Source organism: Fulmarus glacialis, unplaced genomic scaffold (assembly GCF_000690835.1).
Source record: "Fulmarus glacialis isolate BGI_N327 unplaced genomic scaffold, ASM69083v1 scaffold10827, whole genome shotgun sequence".
NCBI lineage: Eukaryota > Metazoa > Chordata > Aves > Procellariiformes > Procellariidae > Fulmarus > Fulmarus glacialis.
In genome coordinates this window covers 9,665-23,147 of record NW_009221316.1, presented here as the reverse complement: position 1 = coordinate 23,147, position 13,483 = coordinate 9,665, and the positions used below count along the sequence as shown (strand labels likewise).

Genomic DNA, 13,483 nt, shown 5'->3' with positions numbered 1-13,483 from the left:
AAATTTTAACTCTCTGAAATCCGTACCTGTTGTTTAGAATGAAATTACAGTGTATTTAAGGAGATATAACCTATTCTAACCAAACTCTTAATTTCTATTAGTAGTTTTTAATATTTCTTCCAAAAGGGTTTTTGTCCATTTGTCCAGAAGATTGGGAGGAGGGCAAGGAATGCAGAAAGGAGTTTTCGCAAAGTCAGTCAGTAAACATCTTTATCGTCACACTTCTTAATCCATAAAATGCAAATTTTAAGGACAAAACTTTGCAACACTGACTGGAAATGCAGGCAAAGCACCTCTGACTCCTTCTGGCCTTTTTAGGGGAGGGATGTTGTACCCTATGGCTGAAGTCTGAAGCCGACAACTGTAGCAAGGTACAAATCCCAGTGCCACCCGACACTGCTCCTGACCAAGGGGTTTATTCTCCTGTGACTAACTCAGCTTAACGCAACAGGCTTCAGAACCAAGAGTCCACTTCACCTGGGGAGCGAGGGCACTGGTGTCCACAGCCGAACAGCTTTTTGCAGCAAAGTACTACTTTGTTCAATCAAAAGCATTTCAGTACTTGCATGCCTGCCTCTCCTTAGACCTGTTATTACCCAGTTATGTCCCTACAGAGTTTGTTCTTCTGATACTTTTCTCTCCCTCTCTCTCTGGGGAGAGATTTTTATCTTTTTCCAGTCCTTCCACTGGGATAGTCAGATGCCTCCCACTATAGCACTCATAAAATTATTAAAAATCAACATTTTAAAGATTATTTCTCAGAGTAGGATTCAGCTCTGGATTCAGATGCCTAAATTTAGGTATTTAGTTAATGTGTAGAAACTAAGTTGCTACTACAGTGAAGCTCTGGAGAGATCCATACAAAATGTAGACATCCTTGTTTATGGCATGACAAACAGCATTCTAGACTAGTGACTGCTCTGACTAGACCTTCCACTGGTTATAAAGGGAGACCGGGTTTCTAGTGCACAGGCAGAGACTATCTGAGAGGCATCTGAGCTTGGATCTGAATCCCACCAGCACTGTAAAGAACAGCATCTAGCTGCCCAAACACAAGCACACAGTACCATTTGAGATGCAGTCGTGTACCTAAGACATCCGCATGATGTGACACAGGACTGATCCGTGGAAAGCACAAGTTTCTCACGAATAGCTGGAGTCCTGGTGGATTATACAAAATGGTATGATGACTGAATCCTGCTTTCAGGGATTCCTTCAATTGCCTAAACTTAGCTACGCGGGGCCATTTGAAATGCTCTAGGGTATCTTGCCCGGCCTTTAGCTGCCACTCTAGTAAAGGTTTCCTCTGGGTCTTCTGCCAAATCCACCAGTCCCATGTGGATGTCTCAAAGACCCTACAATGTCTCAAGTGGCACTAGAGGCCTATGTTTAGGCAACTTAGTGTCCTCACATCTGCCACAGAACATATGCTTGGGAAAAAAACCCTGCTTTGTACACAGCTGTGCATAAAATCCTCTGTTGCATAAAGTCTCAACAGAAAGACTCAATAACCGGAATTCAGCAACAGATAATAGGCTAAACATGTGCCTAGAGTCATGAAAAGACTCCACGGAGTGATCCAAACTTTACCTTTTCCAGGCTACTGGCTACTAGATCGAAGTCTTTCAGATCCAACAACCCTTTACATTATGCACTGGACTATTTGTGCCTCAAATGGATGAGGCTCTCCATGCAGAGAGAGGTCTCCTGCTAGAAGGTAAACAGGGTGCCCAGGCAGCACAGAAGGACTTCTAAAGGCCAGGAGAATTTCAGACTTCATTCTCTTTCTGTAAATTAAATAACTGGGTTGTATAATTGTAGGTGTACTTCTGGAGATAAATCTCAACAGATTTTACACTGTCTCCTGCAATGCAACCCATTCACTTCAAAATTTGGCTTCTACAGCTGTTGTTCTGGGTAGATTTTCTTTTTTTTCCCCCCATAGGACTATAACTTTTGTGAAACAAATGAAGTTGCGTGAGGATTTAGATTGCATTGCTAAGCACTCATGTCAAGCAACACTAGCCTCAAATCTGTTCCCTTTGATGCACGTATTTAATCTTTAACTCAGCATTCACAGAAGAAACAAACTTTTCATTTTATTCCATTCTTTCACCATACAATCTTTTATTAATCTGATCTGACAATTTTAGTAATTTATCCAATAATCGCACAGTCTATTTTCGAGCATTAGATTGGAGAACATGTTAGTCCACTATGAAGCTAGCAGTTGCAGATGTAGTTGGCCAAAGACCAGTCCTCAAACTTCATTTTACTATACCTCATATTTAAAGTGCTGATTCAGCATTTACGGCACTGGTCCACGGGGCTGATATACATAATTTCAGGAGCAACTAAGCCTAAGCAAACAGTCCCATGCAGCAGCTCAGAACCCAGCAGGGGAGCTACCTAATCAGTAGGTAGGAGCTACATGCCTACGTAGGGTGATGCCCTGCGCTTTGTGGCCAGGCAGCTTGGCTGGCTCCAGAAGAGGCAAGAATATGCTGCTTCTCTGTTTCTCTGAGTTTGGTCTTGCAAACAGCACTGTAAAGAAGCATTCACTAACATCAAAGAAATATGACAAAAAATGACACGGCTGTGCAGAAAAAGAAAAGGAGGAATGGTCTGTGCACTCTCCCCCATGCACTAAGGAGAAAGATGATAGTCTTCTCCTTATTCTGTAGTACACAATATATATGCAGGAAGAAGCAAACATATACAAAATTAACATGAGGGCTCAGTGCAGCAGAAACTCTCAAAGTGCACAGAAGCTGTAGTTCATCCCAGGGACACTACCGCTTTGCGTGACATGCTTATAGAACTGTCACACCATCCAAATTCCTCAAAACCAAGCAAGAAACTGCTTTAATTACTTTATTTCCATTCTTTAGTTTGTCATTGTTTTGTATTTTCTTTGTTCCTATACTTCACAAGTGTTTTTAATTTTGAAAGCTTTTTTTTTAATAAAAGTTTTTCAAGCTCTCTAGATTGTGGCAAGACACATTTTAAGGAATTTTATATAATAAGCAAATCACTTCTGAATTCTCCCAAAAAACAAGGGTTGAGTTTTGTGATCTCTTTAACACTACTTTCCATACTAAAACATCAAAAGCTGCTGTTCAGTTTCTAGTGGTTTTATTTCTTGGCTGAAAACACTTAGTTTAGGTAAGTCTGTAAGATATAATTTCTGTTTTGTCACTTACAGACATTCTATAATTGAAAATACTGCAGGACAATTAAACCTCAGGAATGGCTCCCTTCAAGTCTAATTGAAGAAAAAATAACTTACAATAAAACAAACCAGCCTTCAATGCCGACAAGGCAAGCTAGATGACCCTGTAGTCAGAACCGATATCTTACTGTTTAATTGCTCTAATTTGTATAGTCATGTTTTTAATTTTTTTTTACATGGTTTAAGCCAACTGCATACTCAGGGATGCGAGAGAATATGGGTTCTAGCATTCGCTACAGATATGAGTAATGTGCATGTTTCATCCTCAGCTCTGCCAATATTTCTCAAACCTGACCTGCCGTTTCAAGGCTTGGCCTCTTCTGAGTAGCGTGCCAGTTCTACTGAATCGTGCCAAATGGTGTGCTGACAAATGCATAACCTAAATCAGTTAGCAAACAGTCCCTGAAAGCATCAGCACCTCCTTCCCCAGAGTCCGTTTGTAAAGCTCTTAGATAAAAGAAGCCATACAAAACGCAATGTTCACCATTTTTAGCTTTTCTGTAACGTATATTGTTTGAACTGAAAAGTCCTCACATGCCTTTGTTGCAAAATTGCTCAAAAATCCAACTTGTGAGGCTTTAAATAGGTAGTATACAACTGGTAAATTTTGAGTGCCAAAATAGTTTTTTCCTTTATTATAATCTGTTAGTAATATACAAACCTTTGTTAAATAAGAAGTTGTCTAACGTGGCTGGATTCAGGGTTGACAGCTTTTTTAAAAGCTCTGCCTTATCAGAGGCCATCAAGCTTCCTAGTACCAAACTTGCATGGATTTTACTTGAATAAAGAAAATCCAGAGAGGACTCCCAAGCTGTCTTATCAGAGTGAGATGAAAAAAGTTTGAAGTTCTTATCTATATTGTGAAATGAACTGCAGTATACAGACACCCAACCTACCAGAGACTTAAGCTGATAACTTCACATGATTCAGCTCAGCATCACACAGACTTTATCAGCTCCAGCCGAAATGCAGTGTAATGGCAATGACCCATTGCTGTTAACAATCTAGCGAGTATTGCATTCACTAGCTTGAGTGAAGAGCCAGGTTAATACATCCATACCTCATCCACTCCCAAATGGAACTGTATTTTCTCTACTTAACTACCCCTAAGAGGGGAGCAGCCTTGCCCCGCACTTCCTATCTTAGCACAGGAAGAGACTTACAAGGATAACACCTTAACCCTGGTGTTCCATGCTGCCTTAAATGCCTTACCCTCTGCGGTGCCAAGTTTTGCATTTGCAGTTCTGCAGCCTGCCTTCCACTTGCAGCTCTGCAACCCTTCACCTAAGCTGCCTGGCCAGTGTTTTCCAGAGTTTCTCTAGCTGTATTTTTCCCTTGCTGTTCTCCCCGTGCTGTTATTCTCAGGGCCCTTCACCTGCAAATACCAAAATGTTGACACTGTTGTATCTATACTGTACCATAGCCCTTCTCTCCTCTGCCCTTTTCCTATCCCTTGGCAGTAGCTTTTGGTATACATTACAGAGCCCAGTAACATGCACGCGCAAAGCTCAATAAACAGCCAGCGTTCAACACCTGCCCTGATGCAGCACTACCAGCATCAGCAGCAGGAACAAGCAACAAGGTGCTGGGAACAAGCTTGGGCAGGTCCTGATGAAAACCACAGAATTATTATGGGAAAGTGTTATGGGGAACACTTGCTGCATGGGAAAGGACACCCAGAGGAAGATGCTCATCTGGGAGACGCCACCACTTCCCTTCCAAGCTGGCCACTGGGAAAACTTTCCCCTTTCTCTTTTTCTCCTCTCACTTGTCCGCTTTCCCTTTTTCCATGAAAGTAACTTTTACCTTCAGTATCAATTTACGACATCAACTACAGACCTTGCAAATGGATCTTTGCATCTTGCATGTAAACCTGTTTCGACATCCTCTATGCAACAGACTGCCCATATAAATATGCTCTACCGCATGGAAGAGTGTAGTTCTTCACGTGCTTAAATCAACCCAAGCTGCCCTTAACTTCCAAACACACATTCCTGCCCCCTCTCCAGTGAAGGCGCAAGCTGCTGTGTGACTAAGTGAGGAGGTGTTTAAGGACAGTTTTAAGTCTAGGAGTAACTTCTCCCTTCCTCTCCCCCGCCAAATTGATTCACTTCCGAGCAGCGCAACTCCCAGTGCTGGAGCCAGGAAACTCACAGGGACACAAAGTCTGGGGACAAAGGAAGGAGGAGAAATCACTGCCACCTCAACATAAATCATCTTAGCCTGACATGGAAGCTAGCCCTCAACTTTGCATACAAATAGCAACCCTTAGACCACATTTCCATGAGTTACTGAAAAGGATCTTTTGTGTCACTTGAAACACTAGACTTAACTGGTCTAAAGATATGCCCTGGGATGAACTTAATACTTTATTTTTTTGTCAAGTCACTCATCTTGCCAGGATCAAAGTTCCCTAACACAATCTCCTAATCTTAATCTGTATCTTAACCTATTTGAAAAGCACATTTTTTTCAAACAGAGATCAGTAAAAGGAATTTAGTCACAGTATAAAAGACAAAAACAGCTTCCAACTTACTTAGCATATTTCGTATCTGTCTTAATAACAGATAATCTACAGTCAAAAACTGATGAAAATGAAAAATACTGATTAGAGCATATTACCTACATTATTTTTCAAATCTTATTTTTAAACAGTCTATATGGTCTGCATTTACTTGGAAAATCCAACAACACTTCTATTCTACTACCCAACTGCTAAAAATCAGCAAACGAATGCTAAACACAGCATGGCAGTAGAAGATAATAAATGTAACATATCATACCACAAGAACATAATATAGTACTACAGCATGTGTTTCATATTTGGGACTTCGCTTGCTATTACCACAGATCCAGAATCTGTCTCCAGAGTTCCCTCCGGTGAGGGTGGGTAGGAGGTGCGCAGCGATCCCGACAGGCAGAGCGCAGCACATGGAGGAGCCAGGGACCCACGCCGCATCCAGACTGAGCCATGCTGCAGGGCCCATGCCCAGCGTGGCTCGCAGGATGGGGCTGTGCTGCACAAATCCATCGGCCGCAGGACAAACTCGCCGCAAGAGAGGGGCCTGCGGGCAGCTCCCCATCAGTACCACCTGCATGACCTTGCCTTCATCTAACAGCGCAGCAAGAAGTTCTCATGTGAACATCATTTCTGTTTTGACTACAGCATGACAGAGTTGTTTCCTTGTAAGAAAATCCTGGGAGAGGGTGAATGACCAAGACGGGGAAGATCTCTGCTGCGGCGGAGGTCTGCATGGCATGCTGCACGTGGGTTGCAGTCCTGTTTGACGCTACACCGCTTGGGGCTCCCAGCATCTAAAGGTGTGGAAGACTATCTGTGCTATTCTTACACCGTCAGCTCTAAAAATAGCATTTTAAATGATACCTTACAAAGTCTAAGTGCCTTTCTTACTGGGATCATAATGGACCAGCACCTTCCAATGCAAAACAAGGCGATGAACAATTATTTCCAACACAGGAGTCCCAAAACAGTACTATATGGCATCATTCTTCTGTTTCCTCTTTACTCTGGTGTTCACATGTGAGCTGGTATATGCACAGGGGATATGTGTTTATGCAGACAGGCAGACCTAGTTATCTACTACTTAGTTTTAGTTAGTTATCAATCTATCAGCCACAGTATTATTAGTCACCCTGTGTGGGCAACTGCACTCAAATAAGCACAGTGAAGCAGGCAAGCAGAGATTCTGGCCTTCTGTCCCACCCTGCCTGTTTGTTCTGTGATCAGAAAAATCAAATGCCCTTGGCTACCTAATGCCCCCAGAGAAATAAAGCTTATGTATCATTTTACCCTAACATGGGAACACGGTTCCCATGAAAGATAGTTCCCAAAGAAGCAAACTTAAAGATTGCACTAGGCATACTAATCATTTTCTATGAAAAGAAAGAAAATCTTAGAAGTTAGCAACTGGTAAGCGTTTCGGGGTTCTGCTCCACAAATACGTTTCAGTAACTAAGTTCAGATTCCAGAATTCCCCATTTTATGTTTTTTACTGGCTGGAATTTTTCCCAGCCTTGCCCTTTTATCTGTTAGTCAAACTAATCTCATTATAAAAGCAATTCAAATAAATGTAGAATTTCTAAATATTAACAAAACTCATTTCAGACACCATAGTTAGCTTTTTAAACCATGACATATGTAAACTGAGACTCAGGTCAGCAGTGACTAGAAATACAACACAAGTAATACAATAATCAGTCACTGTTCTGTAGAGTAATGAAAGAGTTTTCTTCCAGGTTATTTTTGTTTGTTTGTCTTTTACAGTTCTAGGTATTATTGCTACTAAAAAAAAAAAAAAATCAGAATGAAATGTTAAAACCCTAAAGTTACCATGATTTAAAAATCTGGGGAAAAGTAAAATAAGATTAAGTCAACTCAAATATTTTCCTTAGACAATTCTGAAATGCTGCATTTTCATTTCAAACTCCTTAATTTTTAAACATTGCTGTAAATTCAATTTCTAATAAAAGAGTAATTTTGAACTAAAACACTTCTTCAGAGTTCAAAATCTCATTCTTTTTGATAATAATGAAATGCATAAAAATTGATAGGAAATCCATTAAGCAAACTTTTAAAAGAAAGGCAACATTTTTCACTGATAAAACATGCTATTAGAAATTCTTGACCTGTTTTGTTTTTTTCTTATTTTACAGATTACACTTGGTATCACTTTTGGAGCTCCAAAAGACCTTATCTAATATAGTTCCTCTGAGGGAAAATAAGGAAAAATGGGGAGAAAACCTATCTCAGAGAAAGAAGTTCTTGGGATTGCAAATACATACATATATTACCTTAAGTTTCTCTCAGACTGTTGCACATTTAATTCAGAATGAGCTCGAACAGTTTTTCCTATTGTACAAATACCAAAGATGAAGATGTTTCAAAAATTTAGAACATACTGAAGAATAAAATATTTGGATGGTCAGTTAAGAAAATGTCTCCACCCACTTAAATTTTAAAATTTTTTAATCTTCAAGAATTTGATAGTTTAAAAACAAAATTTTGAATACCTTCTTCTCAACGATTACTCCAACTTACTACAGTAAGGAGAGCTCTGAATATAGGTTTCTAAACTGTGAAATAAAGGATTTTTCCTAACCAAACACTGAGGATTAAGGAACTGAGATAATTGACCAGGCAGAATGGTTAAAAAAATGGAAACCTGAGAATGGTTTCAAGCCAATTTTCAAAATGCAGCCCTCCTAGTTTTATATCCAATTTCTAAGAAAAGAGTGCTTCATTTTTAACAATACAGATTCAAATCACATGACACAAAATGACAGCAAAGAAAAGCAAAACCTCTCGCTGAAGTTAGTGCTCTGCCTCCTCACTGCCATGGCTGTAGACTGTAACTCCAGTATGCGTATTAAAAAAATAGAAATAGTCGGTTTACATGTCTTTATTCCTTTTGACATGCTTAGGGCACCTGTCTTCTTTTAGAAGGAGATTATGCATGTCTCTAAATAAGGCTGCATAGACTCTCCTTAGTAACAATCTTAATTTTATATTCTCTGAAATAACCTACGAAGTTCATAAAGATTTAGGACACATTGATAAGCAAAGGATAAAAACCATCAAATAATAGAAAAAGTACAAACCTCTGATTGTACATGCCCCGGAAATTATAATTTGCTCTATAATTGGGAATTGGCTTTGGATCTAATGGCCTGTAGATGGCAGGCTCTCCTCTTTTCATAGCCAGACCATTCAGCTCCACTGTTGGAGTTATACTGCCTGCAAAAAACAAAGAATACATGTAAGGCACCACAAATACTGCAAAACACACAAGCAGGACTGAGATGAGCAGCAAAGAGAGATCTGCATGATATTTTTTTGCTCTTAAATTAAAAAAGAAGCAACTACAATGACATTTCAGTTTCTCTAAAAGACAGGAATATAGATGCCAACTTAATCACAAGCAATGAAAAAGAACATTTAAATATTTATCTCAGTGCATTCTCTATGCAGTTTCAGTAGATTAATCTTCACATATGATTGAGCAAGTCAGTGCTATAATCAAGGTGGTTATTCATCTTTCCAAAGTACTTATAATACATTATGACACTTTCTGAACCTGTAAAGATAAAAGAATAATGTCTCTTCCGGCTGAATACCATTAAATAAAACCACAAATAGAGCAAAGAGGATTGAAACAAGCAAGCAGTAATAGGCATTACTGCAGTCACTTGGTAATCTTACAAGTTAGAAAAAATGTTTTATTTGCAAGACTTGAAAACTTAGACTATGACTAAAAACTAATTATCTAACAAACTGAAAATACAGCTCCTGGAAATCAGTGTCACTACAGCCATCTACTAGTGCCAGAATACAAAAATAGAATGCAGCCAGCACTTGCCCATTTGCATGGTCTCCAAAATGCCAAATAAAAAGCTACACTGTGACTTCATCTTTTTTTTTTTAAATAAAATGTTCAGCTACAGTATTCTCCACTTGCACTGTTCTAAGAAAACGCTAAATGAGCTAAATGCACATTCCAATACAAATGAGTTAGTATTTTCATAAGAGGTTCAAATGAATCTAGCCTTAAAACAGCTATGCCAAATGAATCTAGCTTTAAAACAGAATTTGCCAGTCTGCCATTGAGACTTTATATGCCAAATGATGAAAATTTTTACGCAATACTTATTCAAAAACTTCCATCAACAACTATTTAATATTCTCCAGAGCAAGGAATGACTATGAATTCAACTAAATAATAAAAATCAAAATGTCATTTTGATGTGAAGATACCTGTGCATATACAATACACCTTTCTTAGGGCAAAATTACAATGTTAAGTGATACAATTTTTTAATGAATTCTGTTAAAGCCTATTTGTTTTGTTATCAATTTTTCCCTTTAAGAATATGCTCAAAGCCAACAAAAATTGAGAAGCTGAGTGATAACCTGCACTGTTAAGAATTAAACTCAGGATCCCTTTCTATAGAGGTGTGAGCCTCCCGCTTTCTTAACAGCCAAAGTCACAGTGACTGCGAAGGACACAGGGCAAAACCAGTGTCCTGGGTCTGGAGAAGCAATGTATTGATCTCCAAGGGAGCAAGAGAATACTATTGCATCACTCTCAAACAATCCTTAATGGCTAATGCTTAGGCTAACACTCACAAGCTCTAAAGGAAACTTACTCCTGCTTTTATTCCAACATAGAGAAGATTAACTGCAAAATTACTCCATTTTAAGAAAATGGCTGAAGACGACTTTTTTTAAAAGGGCGAGGGGGTGGCAGAGGGAAATAAAAAGGGAAGAAGGGAAAAGGGGGGGAAAAGGAGTGTAAAAAAAGAAAAAAAAGGAAAGGATGACTTTTTTTCTCACCGTTTGTTCTCTTTTATATTAGTGTGAAATAAAGTTAGGAATATTTTTTCTAAATTTATTTTATTGAACAAGACAGAACAGATCACTGAGCACGTGGCTGAGATGTGTACCTCAAAAGGTGTTGCATGCATAGAAGGCAACTCACAGGTAACACCTCAAAATGAAGGATGCAAGACACCACTATACATTCTTTCTATTGTTCAAACAACAGTTCCTAAAGCTGTTTGAAAGCTTTTTGAAAGCACAGGTTGCTATGAAGGAAAACCTACTATGCAGGGATTAACTGTCAGAGTTCTCATGCCAAATCCTGACCTTTTATTTACACCACAGATGCAATTTCACAGGATTGGACTGAGTAAAATTTGGCCCTTTCATTAGAAAATTAGCTAAAATAACTCTTCAGAAAAAAAGTTTTACTATGGTAAAACCTACCATTTTAGGTAGGGCATTAAAAACTCTCCCGTGCAAACTCACTAGAGGTTCTTCATTACACTATCGTACCTATAAGACAGCTATGTTGATTCTCATCATCCAACTTAACTTAATTAGCGGTATAATATTCCAACAGTTCAAGAAGATTTATTTCACAAAGGAAAATGTCATACCTGGGTTATTGTTAACATTATTTTTGGGTGGTCTAGGCGTTGGTTTGGGAAGGGTAGTTTCATTCAATGCTTTGCTGGCAGCAGCATGTTGGGCCTTTTTAATACTGCTTCCTTCAGCTTCCCAGGTCTGTTCTCCGAGAGTCAGCTGCACTGTGAACATCTTTAAAGACAAAGAACAGGTAAACACTTGCAAGATTATCACTGTGGATTAGACCAATCTGTATAAAAACTTCCAGGGCTGAAGAGAAACTGTGGTCTTTTTTCATCATATTCAACTCCCAGATAACACATCTGACACTTACAGAGATCAGTGAGTCCTTATCAGTGGGCAACATTTGGCCTTTCAAATGACAAAGTAAAATAGCATAATGTTAATGTCAACTATCAAAGAACAGAATAGTATTTAAACCAAGAAATAACAACTGCAAACTGATCCTCTGCTCTTAACAGGTCAGTTAAGACCACATTTCTTCACACATTTGATGGCCGTTTATCACTTACCTGTAGAAAACAGGTAAAGAATGCTACTTAAAAAAAAAAAAAAAAAAATTAATTTTGTAATAATTCTGAATGTATACAAATGACTGCACACTCTTCAAGACAGTGTAGAATTTGGCCCAAATAGTTTTACCCAATGAAGGAATTTCTTACACAACCTGATTTTTGAAAATAATGTGTATTGTTAGGGCAGAGTCCCAACTCAAATATGTTCAAAAATATAAAGTAAGAAAGAAAAGAAGTATTATCTTTTTGAATGAAACTGCAGTTCTTTAATGTGGACTCTATAGCGAAGACAGGAACTGTAAAAATTCAGAGTTCAGAAATGGACTACTGATAAAAACCATATATATTTTAAAATCTGCAATAAAAGATTATTTCAAGCAGTATCTATGCTGTGCAAGTCGTGAAGATAAAACTCAACGCATATTCAAGATATTAGATAGAGTCTATCTTCTGTATGATACGTGCATGTTCTGTTTAAATTTGAGCATCTAAGGACCAAAGGAGAAAGGGTAAGGACTCAATGTCTTTTCCATATCAATTCCATACATATAAGGTAGGATTTAATAGTCAGATACACACAGTAAACTAAGATATACCTACCTCAGAAAACAGACTATCTTACTTGAGGCAACATAAAGAAATCTACATATTAGTGTGAGCAGTATACAAAGTAAAATTTTCATTTCAATAGTTATTTGCTCTATAATTTTTAAAATTATTTAAACTTGCTAGACCCAGGACCAGGTATCTAGAGATGGGCACGATGGACAACCTTTAAATTTGCCTTTACTTATATTTTCATTTAGCATGTACTTGTAAACAAGCATTTGAACACAAGTATGTATGTGCCTCCTAACTCAGCCCTATACACATGCACACAGTGCATACAAACTGAATGCTATGAATACATGTGTCTTAATTACAGACTTGAGTTTTGGCCTACTGTAATTTTCAGAAACACAGTGCTATCACAGTTCCTATCGCCATGTTGTTTTTTCCACAGCATGTTTTTTCATGACAATTTCCTCAGAGACAAGGGGGAAGAGAGAAGTAGTCTTTTAATTTTACACTCTGTTAAACCCTACCCCCACCTGAAAGCTAAGCTGGGTATTAGAGCTAAATACCCATAATTATATAAATTATAAACATAAATCCTTATTACTAAAAGAACTGAAATTTGATTTTTGGATCTGGAATTTATATATTTTATATTTTGCAAGAAAGTATTGGTCTAGTATTTTGATAGGAGGGGAATAATCTTGAATTTCAATAAAAATATGACGAATAATGGCTACTTATCTACCTATAACTCTCCTCTTGGTGCTTAGAGCAATAAACAGGAATTCAAGATAATAAAGGGCTTGCTCAGTAAATTTCTATAGCCAGAGCTCTAACTTTCTCACTTGGCCCATCTGACAAAAAAACTGCAAAAAACCACACATAGTAGTAGGTGGGAATTTAATTAAAGGAATAAACCTGCCTAAAACCAAAATCTGGAGCAGCCAATGAAGTACTCAAGTTCTGCAAGACCAGAGCTGACAGTTCTGCTACGGATTGAGAGGCATTTCTCATCAATTTTCTGAGGAAGTTTGTATTCCTCACGTCCAGCCTAATTTACCTGATGGCTAGAGAGCAGAAATGAAAAGGCCACTGCGCTTTGCGCTTGTTTTCACTCCGCTGTGTTCGTAAGGTCAGTCTCCCTTAGCTCTGGCAATTCTTTTCTCCTCTTTTTTTCTGCATGTAGAACTTTCTCTCCTCTTTCCCGACCTTTTGAAATGCTACATCCCTTAC

General features: G+C 38.4%; 1 protein-coding gene across 1 annotated transcript in view; it reads right to left on the bottom strand.

The window, feature by feature from the left end:
• The window catches only part of STAU2 (staufen double-stranded RNA binding protein 2), a 72,207-nt gene that overhangs the window by 54,986 nt on the left and 3,738 nt on the right, over nt 1-13,483 (bottom strand). Inside the window, exons 3-4 of the mRNA XM_009581065.1 lie at nt 11,189-11,348; nt 8,852-8,987 (exon numbers count right to left, since the gene is read on the bottom strand). Of these exons, the coding sequence (XP_009579360.1) occupies nt 8,852-8,987; nt 11,189-11,348 (296 nt within the window). The remainder of the gene's footprint in view (nt 1-8,851; nt 8,988-11,188; nt 11,349-13,483) is intronic.